Source organism: Emydura macquarii, unplaced genomic scaffold (assembly GCF_026122565.2).
Source record: "Emydura macquarii macquarii isolate MOO-44397 ecotype Brisbane River unplaced genomic scaffold, CSIRO-AGI_Emac_v2 contig_3231, whole genome shotgun sequence".
Lineage (NCBI taxonomy): Eukaryota > Metazoa > Chordata > Testudines > Chelidae > Emydura > Emydura macquarii.
In genome coordinates, this window is record NW_027133368.1 from 713,051 (window position 1) to 737,891 (window position 24,841).

General features: G+C 47.4%; 1 protein-coding gene across 1 annotated transcript in view; it reads left to right on the forward strand.

The window, feature by feature from the left end:
- Positions 1 to 24,841, forward strand: part of LOC137142568 (uncharacterized) — a 195,859-nt gene that overhangs the window by 156,276 nt on the left and 14,742 nt on the right. The window contains 6 exon segments of the mRNA XM_067531974.1: positions 11,883 to 12,414; positions 12,416 to 13,583; positions 18,347 to 18,721; positions 20,391 to 20,543; positions 22,476 to 22,592; positions 22,894 to 24,679. Coding sequence (XP_067388075.1) covers positions 11,883 to 12,414; positions 12,416 to 13,583; positions 18,347 to 18,721; positions 20,391 to 20,543; positions 22,476 to 22,592; positions 22,894 to 24,679 — 4,131 coding nt within the window.

Below are 24,841 nucleotides of genomic sequence, written 5' to 3' on the forward strand. Positions count from 1 at the left end.
CAGTCTCTCAGTGTAACAATTTGTCTCCCTTCCTTGAACTATATTTATGGCTCTTTTCTGCACTCTCCCCAAACCTGCATCAAAACAGTTTTACCAGACTAGAGAGAGACAAGCGTGTCTGAGGTAGGACATGTAAGATATTTAGCCCAAATTCTTAAAGCGCTAGAATTGTGTGTGTGTGTGTGTGTTTTTTTAAAATGTTTTTAAAATGATAAAATCATCATTTGCTTTTTATTCTGGCCCCTTCTCAAAAACAAGCTAAGGTTTTTCATTAAACTTTCAAAACAAATTCACCCGGGAGAGAGACTCTGCTGGAAAGATGAGCACAGGAGCTGTCAGACTAGCAGACGTCAGATCTGTCTGGTATGAGCATGTTCTAAACACCTGAAAAGGTCCCTTTAGACTGAAATTGTGCAGCTGATACTGTCAGTGTCACCACGTGGACTTTGGACTGAAAGAGCAGCCTAAAGGGAACCGCTTCAGGGGATTCCCCCAACATTGTCCCAGAGGTCAGCACATTCCCGCATCAGCAGAGGGACTAGGCCAGCGCTTTTCAATCTTTTTTCACTTGCCGACCCATGAAAAATTCCAAATGGAGGTGCAGATCCCCTTGGAAATCTTAGATGTAGTTGGCAGATGGCCCAGGCTTTCATGGACCAGATGTTGAAAACCACTGTTCTATGGGAATGACAACCTTTCGTGGTCCTCTTAGACATAGTCAGCAGAGCCCCAGGGTTCTGCAGACCACAGATAGAAAACCACTGGACCAGGAACCGGCTTCTCCTCTCTCGGCTCCTCACCTGGGCCCGGACAGTCAATCTGCCCCGGGGCTGCAGTGACTGGGGCTGGGCAAGGCCGGGAGCCGGGAACCTCCCTCCCCGCTCATCGCCCCTCTGCCTCTGCCAGCCTCTCCCTGCCTCCTCCTGCCCCCTCCTCCCCTCCGGCCGGGAGACTCGCTCCCTGGCCCCTTCCCGGGGCTGGCTCGGCCCCTGCAGGCGCTAAGGGCAGCAGAGCCCGGCTGTGTCCGGGGAGGGGGGGGGGCAGCAGCTCCGGGACCCGCAGAGCCCCGGGAGCAGAGCTGGGGCGAGGAGGGGCCGTGGGGGCAGAGTCACTTTCCTGCCCGGCCCCGGCACGTTCCCCGGGGCTCCCCTCACCTGCAGCCTCCGGCTCGGGAGCTGGGGTCGGCAGAGCCGGGGCTGGTTCCAGGTCTCAGCTCGGCTGGGCACAGAGAGGTTAATGCAGGTCTCTGCCCGGCCCAGACCCCGCCGGGGAGCAGCAGCTGCTCAGCCCGGGCTGCCCCGGATCACGGACTCCGGCAGCTGAGCTGGTACCGCAGCAGCAGCAGCGTCTGACCCAGGAAGTTCAAACAATCCCCCCGCCCCGTCTGGCAGCTTCCCGTCCCTTAGCACTCAGGCCGCAGAGCCGTCTCTGGCGCTCCCGTGTTAACCCCTCAGCTGCTGGACGCCAGCCAGAATCCTTCTCTGCTCCCTGAACGAGAGAAACAAAGCCCCAACAGGTCTAAACAGAAACGCAGTCCCGAAGAAAGGTGCCCCCCGGTGCCATCCAGGGCAGCGAGCATGTCCACACAGCTGTTCCCCCCCCCCCCAACTTTTTAGGTATATAATTTAGGTTTGTATAAGTATTGAAGCCTGTGTATCTGCCTGAGATAATATTCTGGGGCCTGTTTGCCTGCCTGGGAGCTAAGGCCTTTAAGATCTACACATGTAAGCAAAGAACAAAGGCACAGTGTGTTCCTTTTGCCTGCCCGCAATTAGATGGGTTTTTCTTTATTACAGTGGAAAAGATAAGGGGGGGTAGTGAAAATGTTTCAAGGCACAGTGAAGGTGGGACATCTGAGTGCACAAATGAGGGAAAGCTCTGACTCCTCTTCAAAACAGATGTCAGAGCAAGGCCAGGCAAGCGGCTGGGAAAGCAAGGGAGGTGTTAAACAGAAACAGAAGCATAGGGCCATAAACTGATCAGGGCCAGGATCCAACACTGCTCGCTGCTCCTCCCATGGGGTATAAAATGGGTTGTACTAAAGCCCCCAGACCTCCCCAAAATGGAATATGACCATATATTGAAAGGGGTGGTACGGCGGTGGAGGGGGGCAGGCCAACAGGTATAATTAAGGCTATCAAGAAGGCGTCGGGGGAGAAGGGTTTCATCAGCGTAGAGAACCATGGTCAGGGAAAGAGGGAATTCTGTGGGTGTATGGAATTAGTATTGCCAGGGGGAGGAAACTTGATCGGTTTCTGGAGAAATAAGCCTGACCGGTGTGAAGAGCTTGGATATGGTTATGGTTTTAAGCTTGTCAGTGTAACCCTCAATAAACCCTTCACAGAGTGCCTGCAGATTGGACTGTGGGCTGTTACTTTCCAGCAAACTGAGTCTGGGAACTGAGAGGCGACAGGGCGGGGGAGCCCTAACAACAGCTAAAAAAATCCCACACAGCACAGGGCAGTCTTGTTTATTGCAGGAGCAGACACAGAAAGAGGAAAACCCATAGACTGACATGGGGTCTTTTCCCTATTAAATGGGACAGAAAGATGAAGACTGAGGGTTCGGGTCTACATCACCACATCAGCCAGGAGTACCGATGCGCATCGGCAGAACCTTGCTCCTCATCCTCGTGCTATGGTCACCTGGGCAGTGACTACCAGCACCAAGAGGCTGGTAACTATAATGTCTGTGAGACCCCTATGTATGTTTGTCTGTCTCCCTGTCTGTGTATGCCTGTCAGTGTGTGTGAGTGTGAATGAAAGTACCAATTGAAACATGTGTCCCTGCAATTGTAGTATTGATACAATGTTGATACTGTTTTCCTAGTGTTTACATTATTGATACTATTTCACTAAAGTAAAGAACAATATTGATGTTATTACAGTTTTGATACTTTTCTTTTTATTGATACTATTTATCACATTTCTTTATTCACAATAAACATGGCTTGTTGCCTTGTCCCCTAAAAAAGATCCTGTGACATTTGTTATTTGGAAAGCACTTTTTCATATTGTTTGGAAAATAAAACCAGATCAGATGAATTACTGCAAAAGACCATTTATTTTGTTGCGCACTTTGTGCTTCGCTGTGCTCGAAAACAGAAGTTAAGGTACAGGGGGTGCTATATTTTAACATGCACATTGCAAAGCAATGTCGTCTTCACAGGATTGAAGTATATGCAGGGTTTCCCTTCCACTTCTGGACCGGTTGTGTGGGGAGGCACCGTCCGGGTGAAGAGCACCAGTGCATATCTTCCTGGTTTGCCCACTGACATTTTGACAAGACTCTTCTCTGGTACTAGGAAGGCTGAGCGCTCAGTATACCAAACCCTGAACCTTGTTTGAAACCGTTTCATGTTGGAGAGTGGCAGGGTCTTGTTAATACCTCTGACCTCTTGGGACCATTTATTGCATCAAAATTAACACCCCAGTGTGTTTAACCAGAAGGGCAGGGTCTTTATTCTAATGAAATGCCAATCCAGAATCTTTAAATATAGGAGATTAAATCCCTAGTCAAGCACATGTCTAAGTGATTTAGCTACCAATAGTCTCGGGCATCAGAACTGAACCCCCGTGTTGCAGGCTCAGCATTTTTGTAACTTAGTCCACATATTGAGAGAACTGAATCTGGATCCGGAGCCTAACTTTAAGCTATTCATTTGGAAAATAATCATTCAACCATTTCCCAGCATCACAGAATCTAGAGTTTCTGTCTGCAGGGAGAGAAGCTGGGGGAACGGGGTTGTGAAATGAACCGAAGCGCCTCCTGAACTCTCCTTAATTCCTCCAGACAGGCTAAAGAATAAATGTCCAAGTTTCAGTCCAGATCATCCCATCCTGCCGGGGAAAGGGGAAGAGAAATGGCTGCAGCAGAGCCAGTGACCTACCAGGAGCTCTGTGGAACTCTGTCTCGGGTTGATTTACTCTGGGGTTTGTGACTGTTCAGACAGGAAGAAGGATTCTCGCCGGATCCGTCGTCTGCCAGATTTGGAGGGGCGGGGTGCAAGAGCCTCGGGACGGGAGCGGGTCCGTTGGCTGCAGTCGCTAGAGGGCGCTGGTGCTGCTGGGGAGCGGAGGCTGGTCTGTGTCTCGGCCCGGCGGGCGGGGGCTGGAACTTCCTGTGTCAGCTGCTGCTGCTGCCTCCATGCAGTGACTGATCTGGGCACCGTTCTGGGGACTCGGAGCCGGGCACATCGGCTGCTGCTCCCCAGCGGGGTCTGTCTGCGCCGGGCAGAGACCTGCACTGAACCCCTCTGTGCCCAGCCCGGGCGGGACTTTCTGCGGGGAATCAGCCCCTGGGGCAGCCCCGACCCCAGCTCCCGAGCCGGAGGCTGCAGGTGAGGGGAGCCCCGGGGAACGTGCCGGGGCCGGGCAGGAAAGTGACTCTGCCCCCACGGCCCCTCCTCGCCCCATCTCTGCTCCCGGGGCTCTGCGGGTCCCGGAGCTGCTGCCCCCCGGACACAGCCGGGCTCTGCTGCCCTTAGCGCCTGCAGGGGCCGAGCCAGCCCCGGGAAGGGGCCAGGGAGCGAGTCTCCCGGCCGGAGGGGAGGAGGGGGCAGGAGGAGGCTGGCAGGGGCAGAGGGGCGATGAGCGGGGAGGGAGGTTCCCGGCTCCCGGCCCTGCCCAGCCCCAGTCACTGCAGCCCCGGGGCAGATTGACTGTCCGGGCCCAGGTGAGGAGCGGAGCGAGGAGAAGCCGGTTCCTGCCCCTGCCTGGTCCCCGCGCTGCTGGGAACGTGCTGCCCTGGGGCAGTGTCGGGGGATCCCGCAGAGCCGCCCCGGGATTCTGCCCTTCCCTGACCGCTGGGGCGGACAGTGACCGTTTCAACTGCCCAGTTTTAGTCTAAAAAGCCCTTTTCTGGTGCTTACAACATGCTCCGTGTTGTTAGATGAACCTGGCTTCTATCCACCCTGGCAATTCCTATGTGCATGGTCGCAGTGGACAGTCTCTGTCTGGTAAATTAATTTCTGGAAGTTTGATGAAGAACCAGCTTCTCAGCTGTTCACTTCGCTTCACCCACAATTTACCAGGCCTAGTTATTGCCAAGCCTACATTTAGCCCCCCAACCCCATATTCTAGTTTTGTTTTAGCACTTTCTATTGAACATAAACAAACACACACCGCTTTCAGAAGCTACAAGCCCAACATTTTGAAACCCTGGCCTGTATTGAGAGACTGAATATGGATTTGGGATCTAATTTAGATTTCTATTTTTTAATATCTTGGCTCAAATATCTCCCCAGGATGATGAGTCTGGAACGTCTGTCAAGAGGGAAAGAAGTGGGGGGAACTGAAACTTCCCCAGTCGCCCTCCTCATGCTGACAGGCTGCAGAATAACATCGCTGTTTTGCTCTAGGTTGTCCCATCTCCTCAAGAGACAGGGCAGTGAAATGGCTGCAGCGGAGCTAGTGACCTTCGAGGAGGTGGCTGTGTACTTCACCAAGGGGGAATGGGCTCTGCTGGATGCCTATCAGAGAGCCCTCTACAGGGACGTCATGCAGGAGAATTATGAGACGGTGACTTCGCTGGGTAAGGATTCCTGTCCCCTTGGGAAGAAGAAGCTGTGGGGGTCTGTAAAGCACCTGCGTTGGTTTCTGTGCAGGAGTCTTCATTGGCCCCCCAGATTTCAGGAGGATCAGCCAGTAGCTCCTGTGCGTGAGAGACTTTCCTCTCCACTATCTCAGCCTCCTCCTGTAGCAGCGCTGGTGTAAGGGACACAAAAATTCCATGTTCTGAAGTCTCTGCTCATGTGTAATCCAGCGCCCGCTTTCTCCACCTGGCTGTAGCTAATACATCTTTGTGCTTCTTGGCCTCTTGGTTGAGTAGAGTCTTCATGAGTTGCCAGGGATGGAGCACGATGGTAACTGCTGCTGGTGCATCATATGTTAGCAGAACTGTGTCAGCCTTTGCGGGAAAAGAGTGGCTCCTCCGCCTCTCTGGGCCTGTGTCGCACAGGGGAACTAGAGTGGATGAGCTGAGCAATCCTTGCTAAAGGAAGAGTTCTGGTTCATGACTGAAGTGTTCAGTGCCCCGGCGGGATGGGGGCAGGCCTGGTGTTTCTGACATCCGTGTCCAATCCAGGGTGTGGCTGGCTGTGTGTGAGAATGGACATTGCCTGGGAGAAACGCAGGCTGTATCTTGAACTTTAGCCTATTAACCCCAATGAGCCAGCCAGCCTGGCCTCACTTGGGTTTGAGGGATTAGGAGACTATTACTGGATACTCCTGTCCAGTTCTGGTGTCCAGACTTGAAGAAGAAAGTTGACAAATAGGAAATTGGGCTTATAAAAGTGCCACAGGAATGATCTGAGGTCTGGGAAACCTGCCTTAGAGTGAGTGACTAAAGGAGCTCAGTCATTTAGTTTATTCAGGGGAAGGTCATGAGGTGTTTTGAACAGAGGCCACAGGGACGTACATGGAGAGAATATTTCTGACAGCAGAGGGCTCCTTCATTTACCAGACAAAGTCAGAATGAAATCCTGTGGTGGGAAGCTGAAGCTGGATACATTCAGGCCCGTCAAAAGGTGCAAATGCGGAGGTTAGTGAACCGTTGGAGAATTTACCTAGGGTTGTGGTGGATTCTCCATCACTTGGCCCCTTTAAATCAAGCCTGGCTATCTCTCCCTAATAAGCAGTGTCTAGCTTAACGACAAGATGTGGGCTTGATGTAGGAATATTGGGGTGAGGTTCTCTAGGTTTCATACAGGAGGTCACCCGTGAGCATAATACTCGCTTCTGGCTTCAACATCTGTGAATCTATCCTTTGCGAGTCTGTACGTTAGTTGGAGAACTGGCCAGTCTTCTCAAGCCCCAATGAAACAAACCATCCTGTTGCAGGGTAGGTACACCCTGTCATGGGTGTCGGGCTTCATGTGGTCAACAAGGGATTATGTCACAGCTGGCTAGAGTCTGTGCGGCCATCTGTTCGCCCTCGTGGCCGAAGTCTTTGCAGCCTCCCTTGCTCTCAGGGCAGCTCAGCTTAGTGGCCAGAGTCAATATGGCTGCCTCTTGAGTGGGGATTGTGCGGCCTGGTGGTCAGAGTCAATATGGCTGTCTTCTTCAGCGGGAGTCGCATGGTCTAGTGGCCAAGGGGGAGTGGGCTGCCACTCAGGGGTTGCCCAGTTCTACAATCAGACCAATGCCCGGTTCCCCTGGGCTACTTCCTATCGTGGCTTCCAGTGCAACCATCCATGGGTTCTCTGAGTCACTGGAATCTTGTGCTGATAAAGTTCCCAAGGGCTCCATCCTCTCTGGGTCTCCAGCAGCAGCTCTTAGGATGGAGCCTGCAGCATGTATCTTTCCCCCTTGGCACTCCGCCCCAATTGAGGAGGGTTGCTTCCTTTTATATCCTGTCTCCAGGCTGAGCATGCCCAGCAAGGGTGGAGGGGTATGGCCTCCTTAGCCTTCAGTGCACAGTTAACCCCTGCTGGGCTGGAGCAGGGTAGGTACATCCCATCACACATCCCTGTTCATCAAGTACATAAGAACATGTTTAACTTAATTCAAGTAAATGGGATTGAAGCAGTGAGTTTAGGTGGTGTGCTCAGCTGAGCACCTGGGAGATTATGGGTGGGATTTGTTTGGACAGAGCCACTCATGAATCTAAGTAAAGGAAGAAGGGAAAGCATCAGAATAAGTACAACTGACTTCAGAAAAGTATTAGGCATGGTCCCATAGGAAGAATATCTAAGGGGAAAAAAGAGTTCAGAAGAGCTGGCAGGATCTGAGAGAGAATATTTAAGGCACAACAAGAAAGACTTGGAGCTTTTTTAATTACCTGAAAATCAAAAAGGAATCTAACAAAAAATGGGAAAATGGACAAATTACAAAGGATGAATGTGAAAGAACAGCACAAGAATGTAGGGACAAAATGAGAAAGGCTGAGGCACAAAATGAGTTGCACACAGAAAGGGACATAAAAAGAAATAAGAAGAGGTCCTACAACTACATTAAGAACAAGAAAAAGACGAAGGAAAGTGTGGGCTACTACTTAGCAGGGAAGGAGAGCTAATAACAGATACCAACAAGAAGGCTGAGTTTTCTAATGCTTATTTTGCTTCAGTCTCACTAAAGTGAATTGTGATCAGAGGCTTAACAACTACTAATATTAACAACAAAGAGGAAGAAACACAAGCCAGAAGAGGGAAAGAACAAGCTAAAGTATATTTAGTAAAGTTAGAGGTATTCAAGTTGGTGGAGCTTGACCATAAATACCCTAGGAAACTTAATGAACTAGCTGAAGCATTCTCAGACCCATTAGCAATTACCTTTGAGAACTCATGGAGGACAGGTTAGGTGCCAATGGACTGGAGAAAGGCGAACTTAGTATCTATTTTTAAAAGGGGAACAAAGAGGACCCAGAGAATTATTGGCAAGTCAGCTGAACTTTGATATCTGGAAAGATACTGAAACAATTTTTTAAACAAGCACTTTTTAAACATCTGGAGGATAGTAAGGTTATAAGGAATAGCCAGCACAGATTTGTCAAGTACAAATCATGCTAAAACAAACTATTTTCTTTCTTTGACAAGGTTACTGTCCTAGTGCATAGGGATGTAGCACTAGACATGATTTAGCTAGACTTTACTAAAGATTTGACACAATCCTACATGGCATTATTATATGCAATCTCTGGAATGCAGTGTGGATGAAAGTACTATAAAGTGGGCACACAAGTGGTTGAAAAATTGTACTGAAGGAGTAGTTATCAATGGCTCATTGTCAGATTGGGTGGATGTATCTCATGGGGTCCCAAAGGGGTCTGTCCTGGGTCTGGTACTATTCAATATTTTCATTAATGACTTGGATAATAAAGTGGAGAGAATGCTTATAAAATTTGCATCACACTAATCTGGGAGGGATTGCAAACACTTTGGGGGTTATGATTTGAATTCAAAATTACCTTAATAGATTGGAAAATCCATCTGAGATCAACAGAATGAAAGTCAGTGAAATCAAGTGCATAGTACTACACTTAGGAAGGAAAAATCAAATGCACAGATATACAGTGGGGAATAACTGGCTAGGCAGTAGAGCTGCAGGAAAGAATTGGGGAGTCAGAGGATTACAAAATGTATTTGAGCCAACGATGTGATGCAGTTGTGAAACAAGTTAATATAATTCTGGGGTGTATTAATAGAGACGTTGTCTGTATTACACAGGAAGTTGTTGTCTTTCTCTACTTGACATTGGTGAGGCCTTAGGTGGAGTCCTGTGTCCAGTTTTGAGCATCACGCTTTAAGAAAGATGTGGACAAATTGGAGAGAGTTCAGAGGGGAGTGACAAAAGTGATGAAAGATTTAGAAAACACACGCTATGAGAAAAGGTTAAAACAGCTGGGGATGTTTAACCTTGAGAAAAAAGGACTGAAGGAGACCTTATAAAAGCATTCAAACATGTTGCAGGCTGTTGTGAAAAGGATGGTGATCAGTTGTTGTTCTTCATGATAGCAGAAGAAGTAATTGTCTTAATGTGCAGCAAATGAGATTTAGATCAGATATTAGGAAAACGTTTCTAACTATGAGGATATTTAAGAACTGGAACTGATTATCAAGCAGGCTCTGGAATCCCTGTCACTGAAGGTTTTCAAGAACAGGGTGGACAGACACCTGCTAGAGATGGCCTAGGTTTATTTGGTCGCACTCAGAACAGGGGATTGGACTAGTCAGAGATCACTGCCCCATTGTGCAAGGTGCTGCATGGACACCTAGTGAAACACAGTTTCCAGGTGAAAGAGCTCTAAGTCTAACTAATAAAGAATCATAGAAATGCAGGGCTGGAAGGGACCTCAGGAAGTGATCAAGACCAACCCCCTGAGCTGAGGCAGGACCAAGTAAACCTAGATCATCCCTGACGTGTTTATCCAACCAGTTTTTTAAAGCCTCCAGTGATCAGGATTCCACATCCTCCCTTGGAAGCCTATTCAACAACTAAACTGCCCTGATAGTTAGGAAGTTTCTCTCCAATATCTGACCTAAATCTCCCTTGCTGCACATTAAATTTATTACTTCTTGTCCTACCTTCAGCAGACATGGAGAACAATTGATCACCATCCTCTTTATATCAGCTCTTAATATATTTTAAGACTGTTAACAGGTCCCCCCCTCTGTCTTCTTTTCTCGAGACTAAACATCTACAATTTTTTTAACCTTTCCTCAGAAGTCAGGTTTTCTAAAACTTTTATTATTTTTGTTGCTCTCCTCTGGACTCTCTCCAGTTTGTCCACATCTTTCCTAGAGTGTGGTGCTCAGAATGGGACTCAGTACTCAAGCTGAGGTCGCATCAGTGCTGATTGGAGTGGGACAATTACCTCTTATGTCTTACATACAACACTCCTGTTATTACAACCCAGAATATCATCCTTTTCACCACTGCCCTCATACTGTTGACTCTCATTTAATGTTTGATCCACTCTACCTCCCAGATCATTTTCAGCAGTATAAATACCAAGCCAGTTATTCCCCATTTTGTAACTAGCGTTTGATTTTTCCTTCTTAAATGAAATACTTTGCACTTCACTTTATAGAATTTCATCTTGTTAAATTCAGACCCATACTCTTTGCATTTGTGTACAGACATATAAGATGTTGAGCCCTCACTGATTTCCCTCTAGTTCCTGCTCTGACCCTATTGTAATTTTCCATGTCGCCCTCCAAACATCTAACCCTCTCATAAGGTCACTGTTTTATAGTTTCTGTGGGTTTTACTCACCTGCCCACTTTGAAACTAGTTGAAAGCCCTCCTCATTAGGTTGGCGCATTAATGCACAAACATCTTTGTGTTCTGTCTTGCGTTGGGAGGGATACGTGTGGCAGGGGACGAGTTGTAATTGTCAGTGATGGGAAAGTGTCCATACATCAGATAGCTAGAGAGGTTAGCAGCTCTGCTCAGCTCCCCAGGGGAATAACCTAGGCCAGTTTCCTAGGCAGAAGTAAACCCTTACTCCACATGAGTTCACCATGGGATCTTGTATGATGTATAGCCCAGTCCTGGTAGAGTCAGGGAGGGGAGAGCAGGGAGCCTCTCTGCACTTTTCTACTCAGATCCTGGGGCTGGAAGGAGTTTCCTTGTTTCCTTGCCCTCCCTCAAGCAGTCATTCTGATTTTCAAACTGACATCATCTCCCAGCTGAAAGGATGGGAGGAGCTGTGGGTCCCCGATCTCCATAGATATGAGGAAAGAGAAAGTCCGAGAGACAGCCACACAGGTGAGGAATGTGCAAAACTGACTCAGAAACCAATTATTATGCCCATGTGGCAGATGTCATGTACACATTTTCATGAAGCCCGTCTGACCCTTCAGCTCCTGCCTTCATCGATATTCAGAGGATGTGGAGGAAGGATGGGTCCCCTCCTCTCTCCTCTGGGGAAGGGTTTGGGGGGAGAGTGTGTAGGATTAAACTCCTGATATTTCAGTCTCCCCAGCAACAGTTATCTTGGGTTGTTCCCCCCCTTTCCTGTCTCCCTTTCTGAGGTTCCCTTCCTTCCTGCATAAGGAATGACTCTTGTCCGGATACTGTCTTTGTCCCAGCAGGTGATGGGATGGTGAGCGAGAACAAGAAGGAGAATCCTCAGCTGGAAGGTCCTGAGCAAATGGAACCACACGGGATGGTATCGAGAAGTTCTGAAGTGGATGTTTCCCAGAGTCCTGAGGAAGGAGAAGCCCGTGAGAGTCAGGCCGGACCAGAGGGACAGCAGGGAATTCAGCCAGCAGAGAGACGAGGTAAATCCACTCACAGAGGCAGACGTGTTAAGATGATCAAAGAGACAATGCGACAGAGAATCTCCACTGGAGAGACACCCTACATTTCTGGTGACTGCGCGAAAAGCTTCCACAGCAAATCAGTCCTTATTAAACACCAGCGAATTCACACCAGAGAGAGACCATACAAGTGTCCAGACTGTGGGGAAAGCTTTACACAGAGCTCAGCCCTTAGTACACATTGTTCACTCCACACAGGAGAGAAGCCCTATAACTGCCCTGACTGTGGGAAAAGCCTCAGGCAGAGGTCAGTCCTTGTTACTCACCAGACATTCCACACAGGGGAGAAACCCTTTCAGTGCCCAGAATGTGGGAAAAGCTTCACTGTGAGCTCAGCCCTTACTACACATAGGAGAATCCACAGTCGAGGAAGACAATATGAGTGCATGGACTGTGGGAATAGCTTCAGTCAGAGCTCACACCTTCTATCACATCACAGAACCCACATGGGAGAGAGACCCTACAAATGCAATGAGAGTGGGAAATCCTTTGGTGCGTGCTCAGTCTTTACTGCACATCAAAGAACACACACGAGAAAAAGACTCTATAAATGCCCCGACTGCTGGAAAAGATTCAGCTGGAAGTCAAACCTTATTACTCATCAGAAACTCCACATGGGAGAGAAACCCATCTATCAACAGAGAAAATGCATGTGTGTGTGGAAAAAGCTTTAGAAACAGCCCAAACCTTATAAGACATCGGCGAATACACACAGGAGAGCGACCCTATGAATGCGTCAAGTGTGGGAAAAGCTTCCGTGAGAAATCACAACTTCTGTCACATCAGGGAACCCACACAGGAGAGAAACCCTATAACTGCTCCATCTGTGGGAAAAGCTTCAGACAGAAATCGGCCCTTATTGAACATCAGAGAATCCACACGGGAGAGAAACCCTACAAATGCAGTGAGTGTGGGAAAAGCTTTAGAAACAGCTCAAGTGTTATTAAACATCAGAGAACCCACACAGGAGTGCGACCCTATGAATGCATCAAGTGTGGGAAAAGCTTCCGTGAGAAATCACAACTTCTATCACATCAGGGAACCCACACAGGAGAGAAACCCTATAACTGCCCCATCTGCGGGAAGAGCTTCCGTCAGAAATCAGTCCTTATTCGACATCAGAGAATCCACACAGGAGAGAAACCCTACAAGTGCAATGAGTGTGGGAAAAGCTACAGTCGGAACACAAACCTCCTATTACATAAGAGAATCCACACAGGCGAGAAATCATATAACTGCCCTGACTGTGGGGAAAGCTTCAGCCAGAGCTCATCCCTTATTCAACATCAGAGAATCCACATGGCAAAGAAACCTTACAAATGCAGTGAGTGTGGGAAAAGCTACAGTCAGAGATCACACCTTCTATTACATCAGAGGACCCACACAGGCGAGAAACCCTATAACTGCCCTGACTGTGGGAAAAGCTTCAGTCAGAACTCAGTCCTTATTCGACATCAGAGAATCCACACGGGAGAGAAACCTTACAGATGCTATGAATGCGGGAAAAGCTACAGTCGGAACTCAAACCTCAGATTACATCAGAGAATCCACATAGGTGATAAACCATATAATGGCCCTGATTGCGGAAAAAGCTTCAGTCAGAACTCAGCCCTTATTCAACAACAGAGTATCCACATGGAAAAGAAATCCTAGAAATGCAAGGTGTGTGGGAAAATATTCAGTCAAAACTCAAACCTCCTATCAGATCAGAGAATCTACACAGGAGAGAAACCCTATAACTGCCCTGACAGGGAAAAGTTTCAGTCACAGGTCAGTCCTTGTTACTCACCAGAGAATCTAGACAGGGGAAAAACCCTTTTAATACCCAGAATATGAGGAAAGCTTCACTGTTAGCTCAACACTTACTACACATAAGAGAATCAACAGTGGTGGAAGACCCTATGAGTGTATTGACCGTCCCTGGGAAAAGCTTGTCAGATCTCACACTTTCAATCACATCAGAGAACCCACATGGGAGAGAAACCCTATAAGCACCCTGACTGTGGGAGAGGCTTGGGTGACAGCTGAAACCTCATAACATATAAGAGAATCCACAAACAATATAAACCCGAGAAATGTCCTGACTTGGAATGGACCAAGTGAACAACTACTTTGCCAATTCCCACAAATCTCAAAGGGCCAGGCGAGGCCTGTCTGGATGGCTATGTAACGAGGACATGGCATAGTTATTAAAGCAGAAAATGAAATCGCCTTCCTGGAACAGAGCTGTGGAGAACAAGAGTCTGAGATAAGACTTCCACATTGTGATGGGATTTAATTATAATTTTCAACATGCTTCCATTGAGGTTTTACATTGAAGTTTGATGTTATTTACCTAGAATCATCCTTAAGTTCTATGCTGTGACTACTCATTAACCCTGGATTATTATTTTAGCTGGGATCCACCAAGGGTCTTAGGTGCTTTGACACAGAGCATTGCAAAGACAAAATGTTTAGGCACCTAGAAAATCACAGGAACAACACTGGGATCAATAAAGCCTGAATTAGGAGCACCAGCTCCCTCTATAATAAATGGGAAGAGGTAGGTACCTTAGAATGTGATTCACAAAAGCCAGCAGGCTAGGCAGGAAACTGACTTAGCTAGCCAATGGGAGATTGATGACCAGAGGGGTGTGGGCTAAACCTCACCCCTCTCAAGGACATAGGAACTTATTTGTGTTTGCAATTGACAAACCAAAGAAGGTAGATGCTCCTCTGCTGTGGGACCTGGTCCCATAGGGGTGATGAGAAGATGCCTAAGTTCACATAAAACAGTGAGGAAAATTCCCCTAAGAACATAACCAGACAAAGTTCTAGGATTTGAATCTGACAACACTGTAACTAAAACTAATCTGGTACTGATCTGAACTGCATGCTTGCACCTGCAATTGCCAGAATTATGGTTCACACCTGGTCTGCGTAGTGCTAAGCTCACTTCAGTTGGCTAACTAAATTATCAGCCTTACTGCCTAACAGAGCTACCCTTCAAATCTTTGGTTTGGTGAGGACATAACTAAATCTCAGCTGTACTTGTTGTGTTATCACAGGCTTGTGGAAATCCATAGTTGGATGGTTAATTTTCTTTTATTGTCTTGGCTCAACTCAATTCTTAACTTTAAGTGCTTTTGAGAACTAGTAACGCTGTCAATCACTGTTCTGCTCTTACCTGTATCTTACACTGACCCCTTCCAGCTGTGCTGCCTTTGCATGTGTGAGTGAGAATTACCTGTGGGTGAGAGAAACATCCCTAGATCTCTCTCCCTTGGGACATTACACTGTGGGCTAGTCTACACTACAGAGTTTTGTTGATAAAAGTCAGCTCTTGTCGAAAAAACAGTGAAGGTGTATGCACTGAAATGTTCCGCCCACCGATGTAACTCCCCTGCTACAGTGACATAATAAAACCACCTCAACAAGAGGTGTAGGGCTTATGGCAGTGTAGTTAGGGTGATGCAGTGTCAGGGTAGACACTATGTTCCTTACATTGGCTGTTGGTTGTCATTCTTGTCAATTTCCCCTGGAGGGCTAAGTGGCTGTATCCCGCTCCCACCTGGGAGTAGCCAGACAGCTTCCGCCCTGGTTCCCAGCAGGGAAGCAGCAGCCCTGGGTGGTTTCCTCCTGGCTCCCGGCAGGGAGCCCACCAAGAGCCTGGAGGGCATCTGGGCTCCTGACTGGGCTCTCAGCTCCCCACACTGCCCCTCTTAGGGGGTGGAAGTGCTCCTGGTGAGGATGCATTCTACAGACCCCAGGAAGGTTGTGTGTGGACATCAGCCACTGCAGTAATTAATGTGGTGGCTGTGAGTCGACCTAACATAGGTCAACTTAGCTTTTCTCACGCGCACACATACAGGTCTTGTCTATACTACAAAGCGATCTCCTAACTTCAGATTCTCACTCCAATCTTTATTTGTGTGGACTCTAAACTTTAGAATACTTTTACATGGATGTTAACTATGTTGTGCGTTTCTAACTACAGAGCTGTCTGTGTTCCTACTTTACACTCCAGACTAGCCTCATTTTAGCCTTCAGGTAGGAACTTCATTAGTTCCTATTTTACCTTTGCCTATTTTAAATCACAAAAGCAGGGTACTTTATGTTAGTTCTCTTTCTCTATTTGAACACTACAGTGTTGATCCATAGATATCAGGTATTACCTTTAATACAAAATAAAAGATGTAGTAACAGCATTGTTTGCTTTTGTGTAGTTGACCCTCCTTTCAGTTCTATTGCCAACCTACCTAGTTTCATCCAAATTTGTTTTTAGTTCAAAAGATTTAATATCAAGTCTAATCTAATTACTTCACTGAGTTTATTCTTGGGTATCTGATACTATTTATAAAGTTCAGCTGTTGAACTATTTTAATAATGCTTAGTTGCTAGTTCTTCTTAATTAAGATAAACAACCTGTTGATTCTTCTAGTAAATACTTAAGAGAATACCATTGTGGATAATGCTCACAGGTTTTTGAATGTTATACCCTGTTTTATACCACTAGTTCACTTGGTATAGTTAACCAACCTTGTTTTAATTTACTTTATATTTTAGAATGTCATGTTAATTGAGAGTTTAAAGAGTTGCTACTTTGTATCACTCATTTTATATATCTTTTTTATCTGGTGTATCTCATTTGCATACACTTTGTTGATTTAATTGTTTATTGGTTTCTTCCTAGTTGATTAAGCAATTGATTACTTAAATAAACATTTCTCTATTTCAAATCCAAGTTCAATTGTTCTATACAATAAGTTCCTTTTCTGTAAGACAAGTTTAGCTAAACCAAAAAGCCTTCACATAAATAGTTGAGAGCAGGGGGCAGGTGTAGTCTATAGGTCAGGCACAGGTATATGTAAATAGATGTCTGACCACAAGAATAATGAAGGAGCCTAAAAAGTTGCACGGCCTGTAAGACAATAGTTTAGCTAAACTCATGGAGGCATTAGCCTGCCTGAAAAAAGCCTTCACATAAATAGTTAACAGAATGCCTTAGAACATAAGATAAAGATGATAGAATGCTGTGGTCTCTGCCCAAACTCCTGACAGGTGACACAAGACTTCACCTGTTTTTACCAATCTGGGATATTTACAAATTAGCATTTGAACATAAATAGATGTCTGACTCATTGGGCGTTCCTGTGAGGGCGTCTGGTGTGCCCCACTGTGCATTGTGATTGTCTTTCCTGTTAAGTATAAATTGTTAATCTCCACTGATCAACATGGTGCAACCCCTATATAAGTCTTTTGCTAGCCAGTGAACTTGATGCTGGTAACAGGGTTAATGACCTAGCTATGGAGAATTGTGTGTGTCACAATTAAAGCTGCACCTGACATCTAAAATGTAGCTGTGTGATTCTTTTCCAGACACTATACAGATCAGGAAAATAGGTTAAAACCCCTTCAGAATATGCATTAGGCATATTGGCAGCAGCATAACACATTATAAAAATTGTATCCTGGCCTGTGTGATCTGAGAGATGTAGCCCTTGGGAGACACCAGGGTGATGACCACTGATGATGGTGACAAGGAAGATGATGAGAAAAATAAAGACCAATATTTAGGGTTGTTCTGAAAGGGACGGTGTGAGTATACGGATGCTCAGATGCACGTTCTGTATTCGCACTACCTACCTTGCTGGGTTGGAGTGTTTGTAATTTTACTAACTATTAATAAAACTATTGCAAATTCCACAGGCTTTTCTTGAGTGTGAATGTTGCAACTGAACAGTTGTTCTAATAACACTGGGCCTGATCTCGGGACTAGAACCTACCAAACACCCGAGTGCTAATCAGGAATTCTTAAGCCATCAATCTAATTAATACACAATCTATAGATCAGGCAACACAGGACAGTAACTGCATGTGCACCTTTACGGGCTGTCCTTGCATCCAGTGCTGGGAGAATCTGCTCTCCTTTTACAGTCTGCCCTGCTCTTGGCATTATCAGGTGGCTGCCCTAGGCACAGAAGGGTCACAGCCATGGTAATAGGAAGGCTGAGCGCTTCATATAACAAATCCCAAACCTTGTTTGAAACTGTTTAATGTTGGAGAGGGGCAGGGTCGCGTTAACACCTTTGATTCTTTCCACCCATTTATTGCATAAAAATGAACATACCAGTGGTTTTACTCTGACGAGAGGGGCTGGGTCTTTATTCTAATGAAATGCCAAGCCAGGGTATTTAAACAGAGGAGATTAAATGCCTAGACAGGCGCTTGTCTACACTGCACAGCTCTGTTGATGCAAGGAACGCAAGTTAGTGATTTCGATGTACCTTTGCCCTGAGAAACAGCATCTTCACTACTGCAGCCCCATTTCTCCTTGAGGGGGAGTCGAGGGGACTCAGGCATCAGCCCTGGCCTCCCTCCTCCTTGCATATAGCATCTAGGGATGGGAATGAGGAGGCACCTGGAGACCCTGGGCGGGTCTGGTGAGGGTGTTACAAGGAGCAGGGTCAGTTCTGTCAGGACTGAAAAATAAAGACCTCCAGGATGATACACACCTGGTGGCTGGGGCTCTGAGTGGGAGGTAGGGACACGTATCTCGGGGACTCTGTCTCTGGTTGATTTGCTTTGGGGTTTGTCTCTGTTCAGACAGGAAGAAGGATTCTCGCCGGATCCCTCATGTACCATTTTTCCGTCGCCGGGGAGCATCGGGACTGGAGCGGGTCCGTCGGCTGCAGTCGCTAGAGGCCGCTGGTGCTGCTGGGGAGCGGAGGCTGGTCTGTGTCTCGGCCCGGCGGGCGGGGACTAGAACTTCCTGTGTCAGCTGCTGCTGCCGCCTCCATTCAGTGACTGATCTGGGCACCGTTCTGGGGACTCGGAGCCGGGCACATCGGCTGCTGCTCCCCAGCGGGGTCTGTCTGCGCCGGGCAGAGACCTGCACTGAACCGCTCTGTGCCCAGCCGAGCTGCGACCTGGAACCAGCCCCGGCTCCGCCGACCCCAGCTCCCGAGCCGGAGGCTGCAGGTGAGGGGAGCCCCGGGGAACGTGCCGGGGCCGGGCAGGAAAGTGACTCTGCCCCCACGGCCCCTCCTCGCCCCAGCTCTGCTCCCGGGGCTCTGCGGGTCCCGGAGCTGCTGCCCCCCGGACACAGCCGGGCTCTGCTGCTCTTAGCGCCGGCAGGGGCCGAGCCAGCCCCGGGAAGGGGCCAGGGAGCGAGTCTCCCGGCCGGAGGGGAGGAGGGGGCAGGAGGAGGCTGGCAGGGGCAGAGGGGCGATGAGCGGGGAGGGAGGTTCCCGGCTCCCGGCCCTGCCCAGCCCCAGTCACTGCAGCCCCGGGGCAGATTGACGGTCCGGGCCCAGGTGAGGAGCGGAGCGAGGAGAAGCCGGTTCCTGCCCCTGCCTGGTCCCCGCGCTGCTGGGAACGAGCTGCCCCGGGGCAGTGCCGGGGGATCCCGCAGAGCCGCCCCGGGATTCTGCCCTTCCGTGACCGCTGGAGCAGCAAACAGCGACCCCCTCAATAATCCTCGGCGGCACAGAACTCCTCCGGCCGGGGGGGAGGAGAGAACTGCGGGGCCCGGCTGGCAGGGCCAGGGACGGAAGAGCGAGGCGAGCCCCGCCCGCGGACAGCGGCAGCTGGGGGGAGGAGGGGACTGGAGGGAGGAGACGGACGGACGGACGGGGGTGGGGATGAAAGGGTTAAATTTAAATGTCTGCGCATGCCCAGGCCTGAAAGTTAGCGTGGATTACATTGTGTTAGTCTGCTGTGAAGGGACCTTTTCAATTACCTGTAGCACACTCCAAGTTACCAGCTGTATCTTGTGTCTCCTGCAGTCTGGCAATTCCTGTGTTATTCTTAGGGTTGAAATTCACTGTCGGGGGGAATATTTTAGAAAGTTTGGGGGGAATATTAATAGTCGGCTTTGGAGAAGGGGGTCAGGAGAAAGATCGAGTTGGTTGGGGGGAGAAGAAATTATTTTTCAGATTTAAAAAATATATTCTTTTTAAAGCAATGTTGGTGCCTTTTGGCTATAAATTTGACAGAGAATTCCTAGGCCAGACAAGCTGCTGTCTGTGGTTTGGTGAATATCTCTGTCAAAATACCTGTCCACACAGACTGATTTTTTTTTTCCAGTCAATAAAATGTTGTTCCCAGTTTAAGATCCAGTCCCACAGATAGTTACAAACCTTCTTCTGTCTGACAATCTGATTGTTCCCATTAATTTATTTAATGACTATTATTGTGAGGCTTTAAAATTGTCTCTGTATTTTGCCCTTGTAGGAGCTACTGGGTCTGTGCTATAATTAGGTGACTATGGCCAGGATATTTTCATACTGAGCCTGAAGTTAATATTCTCAATCCGTGTACAGGCAGCTGAATAAGAGGGCTGATAATCAGCGGTGCTGGGCTCCCAGAATTCCATTGTGGCAGGCTCAGCACTTGTAAACCTCGGGTCACTTATGGAGAGAACTGGACATGCTTTAAGAGTCTCAGTGCAGGCTGCTGTTTCCAAAATCTTGACTCAACCATTTCCCTGGTACAGCAGAGTCTAGAAAGTCCATCTGCAGATGTAGGATGAATAGGAGGTTTGAATAAACTAAACCCCCTTCTGAAACCTCTCCAATTTCCCTTCTCACCCTGTCACATTGCAGAATCACATCCAAGTTTCACTCAAAATCATCCCATCCTCCCATGTGACGGGCAAGGGAAATGGCTGCAGCAGAGCTGGTGACCTTTGAGGAGGTGACTGTGTATTTCACTGAGGAAGAATGGGCTCAGCTGGACCCAGGTCAGAGAGCCCTCTACAGGGATGTTATGCAGGAGAATTATGAGATCCTGACCTCGATGGGTAAGGATTCCTGTCCCCTCGGGTACTGGAAACTGGATGAGGAGAGAGGACTAATACATCTGGGTCAGATTCTGTGCAGGGTTCTTCACTGGTCCCCCAGGTTTCAGGGGGATCAGTTCATGTAATCTGCAGCTCCTGTGTGTAAGAGATTGTCCCCCCTGTACACCCATCCCATAGGACAGGAGATTGAGTCGTAACCATGGTGCTGTTCGCCTCATAATAAAAGTTCTCAGGTGGGAGAAACTCACTATCTTTCTGCTTTCCCAGGATTACTGCCATCCTATGAGGCCTCTGACCCCACTCTGCCTTCTCATGGACACATGTCTCATAAACTCATGTGAGGATAAACTGACATGTAGTTTATCCTCATGTAAGTCTCAAGGTTTGCTGTGTCATGCCTTGGTCATTGACTACATGCACGATCACTCATCTTCTTATCCCATACTCTTCTGTTCTTGTTTTAGAGCAGATTCTTCTGTGCTTTAGAGTACACTTTTCTGCATTCTTCAGCCATCAGGCCTGCAGGAGGCCTGATGTCTTCATTCCCCCTCTTGTTGTTAGAACAATTTAGTGCTGGCGTCTCTTATCTGCTTGCATACCACACACAGCTCATTCAACCAAGAAAAGAGCAGAATAAAGTACACTTAGGCTAAGCGATACAAACTATAACAAAATAGTTAAAGAAAAATTCAGGTTTAGCTCTCGTCGTTCTACCCTGGGGATTAGAGCACTCATGTGAGAGGTGGGAGATCCAGGATCCAGCCCCGCACTCCACTCACTTTTAAAAAAAAATATTTCTGCACAGGTTCAACAGGAGAGGGCCCCACACCGAATATTCCATAGACCTGGGGTTAGGGCTCTGAGCTGAGAGGTAGCAGAGCCCTCTGAATTGGAGGAGGATTTGAACAAGGCATCTTCCACAGCCCACTGAGCGCCTCCTTGTCTCTAGGTCAGGGAATGTAGCTTTCGTGGCATCAGGTGCTTCCTTATTGCTAGCTTCACTCTCAAATATTCCCGGCCTACCCAGTCTCAGGTGATGCCAGGTAACCAAATTGGCCTCTCAGGCTCTTGTTATCTCTGTCAGGGCAGGGGCGGGGTGCGCACCCCATGACAGTCATTTGGAAACTTCGTCACTAATGACTTTATCTTTTCTTCCAGGTCATTGATAAAAATGTTACATGGAGTAGGACCAAAAACTGATCCCTGCGGGGCCCAGCTGAAACACCCTCCCCGTCTTGTTCATATTTACATTTTTAGACCTATCAGTCAGTCCATTTTTAACCCCTTTAATGTGCGCCACATTAATTTTGTATCGTTCTAGTTTTGTTAATCAAAGTGTCTTGAGATACAAAATCAAATGTCTTAGTGATGTCCAAGGGCCCGATTTTAAACTTATTTAACTGTCTAACTCCAGTTGGAGCAAAGCACAGGAACACTAACTATATTACAGTAACATACTGTATTTATCAATCGAACCTGTCATCTCATCAAAAAGAGATACCAAGTTACTTTAGTATTTTTTGAACCCTTAGCTTTTTCTGTATTATCATTCTACTGTTCCTATCTAGTAATGGACCAGTACCATTTTTAATATTCCCTTTGTTCATAATATACTTCAAATAGTTCCTTCATGTGGTCCTTAAGTCTGCTGTCTATAGAGCGTTCCTTGTGTCCTTTTGCTTCCCTTATCAATTTTCTAAAATTCTCAGTTTTTAATTTATATTTTTTGCTATCAATTTCCCCTTTTATCATTTGTCCTATATTTGAAAACATTATATAGCTTCCTTTTATATATATCTACTTTTGGTTCCAGTTTTGTTAGGTTGCTCTTGTTTGTTTGTAAGCAGTATGTCCTCCCTTCTTGTTTGTGGAAAGTAGTAACAGCACTAACCTTAATGAACAAGATCAACACTTGTTTTCTTGTCCCCCAAGCAGGATTGCTGATTTCCAAACCCGACATCATCTCCCAGCTGGAACGAGGGGAGGAGCTGTGGGTTCCCAATCTCCAAGCCTATGAGGAAAGGGAGATCCCAAGTGATGCCCACATAGGTGAGGAAACACCTGACTTAGAAACCAGTTGTTGTATCCCCATGGCAGACGTCACTTCTGCATTTCAATCAAGCCTGTCTGAGCCTTCAGCCCTGTGTTCATTTATACTCAGAGGATGTGGAAGAAAGATGGGTCCCCTCCTCTTCCGGGCAAGAGTATGGGGGAGCGAGATTCAGCTCCTGACCTTTCAATCACCCCAGCAGTTATTTGAATTTATTCCCTCCTTTCCTGTTCCCCTTTGTGAGGTTTCCTATTGCCAGCACTAGGAATGATTCCTGTCTGGATTCTCTCTTTGTCCCAGCAGGTGGTGGGGTGGTGAGTGAGAACAAGGAGGAGAATCCACAGCAGGAAGGTCCTGAGCAACTGGAATCACAGGGGAATGTATTGGGAAGAGGTAAAGGGGATGTTTCCCAGAGTCCTGAGAAGGGAGAAACTGGTCAGAGTCAGAGCAAACCAGAGAGACAGCAAGGAAACCACTCAGTGGAGAGACAGCATGAATCCACACCGAGAAGCAGAGGAGTCAAGAAAGTCAAAGAAACAGTTCAACAAAGAATCCTCACCAGAAAGAGACCTTATGTGTGTGGTGACTGTGAGAAAAGCTTCCAGTACAGATCAGCACTTATTGAACATCAGAGAATCCATAAAAGAGAAAATCTCTATGAGTGTCCAGACAGTGGGAAAAACTTTAGACAGATTTCAACCCTGATCACACACAAAAAAGATCACACCAGAGAGAAGTCCCATACCTGCCCTGAGTGCGAGAAAAGCTTCAGTCGGAGCTCATCCCTCATTCAACATCAGAGAATCCACACAGGAGAGAAGCCCTATAAATGTAATGAGTGTGAGAAAAGCTTCCGTCAGAGATCACTCCTTATTCAACATCGGAGAATCCACACAGGAGAGAAACCCTACAAATGTAATGAATGTGGGAAAAGTTTCCGTTTGGGCTCACACCTTCTAATACATCAGAGAATACACACAGGAGAGAAACCCTATGAATGTCCTAACTGTGGAAAAAGCTTTCGACAGACCTCAGCCCTTCTTTGCCATCAGAGAACCCACACGGGAGACAAACCCTTTAAATGCCACCAATGTGAGAAAAGATTCTCTACAAAGTCACAGCTTCATAAACATCAGAGAACCCACACGGGAGAGAAGCCTTATGAATGCCCAAACTGCAGGAAAAGCTTCGGTCACAGCTCAACCCTTATTCAACACCAGAGAATCCACACAGGAGAGAAACCCTACAAATGCAGTGAGTGTGGGAAATGCTTCAGAGCAAATTCAAATCTTCTGTCACATCAGAGAGTGCACATGGAAGAGAGACCCTATAAGTGCCCTGACTGTGGGAAAAGCTTCAGAAAGAAATCACACCTTCTAGTACATGAGAGAACCCACACCGGAGAGAAACCCTATGAATGCCCTGAGTGTGGGAAAAGCTTCAGTCGGAACTCAAGCCTTATTCAACATGAGAGAATCCACACGGGAGAGAAACCCTATAACTGCCCCATGTGTGGGCATGGATTCAGTAACAGTTCAGACCTCACTAAACATCAGAGAACCCACACAGGAGAGAAACCCTTCAAATGCAATGAGTGCAGGAAAAGCTTTAGTCAGTGCTCACAACTTCTATCACATCAGAGAATCCACACAGGAGAGAAACCTCATGAATGCTCCGAGTGTGGGAAAAGCTACAGTGCGAGATATACCCTTATTAATCACCAGAGAATCCACACAGGGGAGAAACCCTATCAGTGCCTTGAATGTGGGAAAAGCTTCACTATGAGGTCAGTCCTTGTAGCACATGAGAGAATCCACAGTGGTGAAAGACCCTATAGGTGTCTTGACTGTGGGAAAAACTTCCGTCAGAGCTCACACTTTCAATCACATCTGAGAACCCACACAGGAGAGAAACCCTATGAGTGCCCTGACTGCAGGAAACGTTTCAGTAAGAGCTCACATCTTCGAACACATCAGGCCACCCACATGATAGACAAACCCTATAAGTGCCATGACTGTGGGAAAGGCTATCGTGAAAGCTCAAGCCTCATTAGACACCAGAGAACCCACAGAAGACACAAACCCTAGAAGCGTCCCAGCTTAGGATGGGCTAAGTTAAAAAAGGCTTTGCCGATTCCCACAAATGTCAGAGTATCAGGCCAGGCTGAAATGGCCCTAGTATGAGGATATGCCATTGTTATTAAAGCAGAGGATGGAATCCTTTTTCTGGGACAGAGCTGTGGACAGGA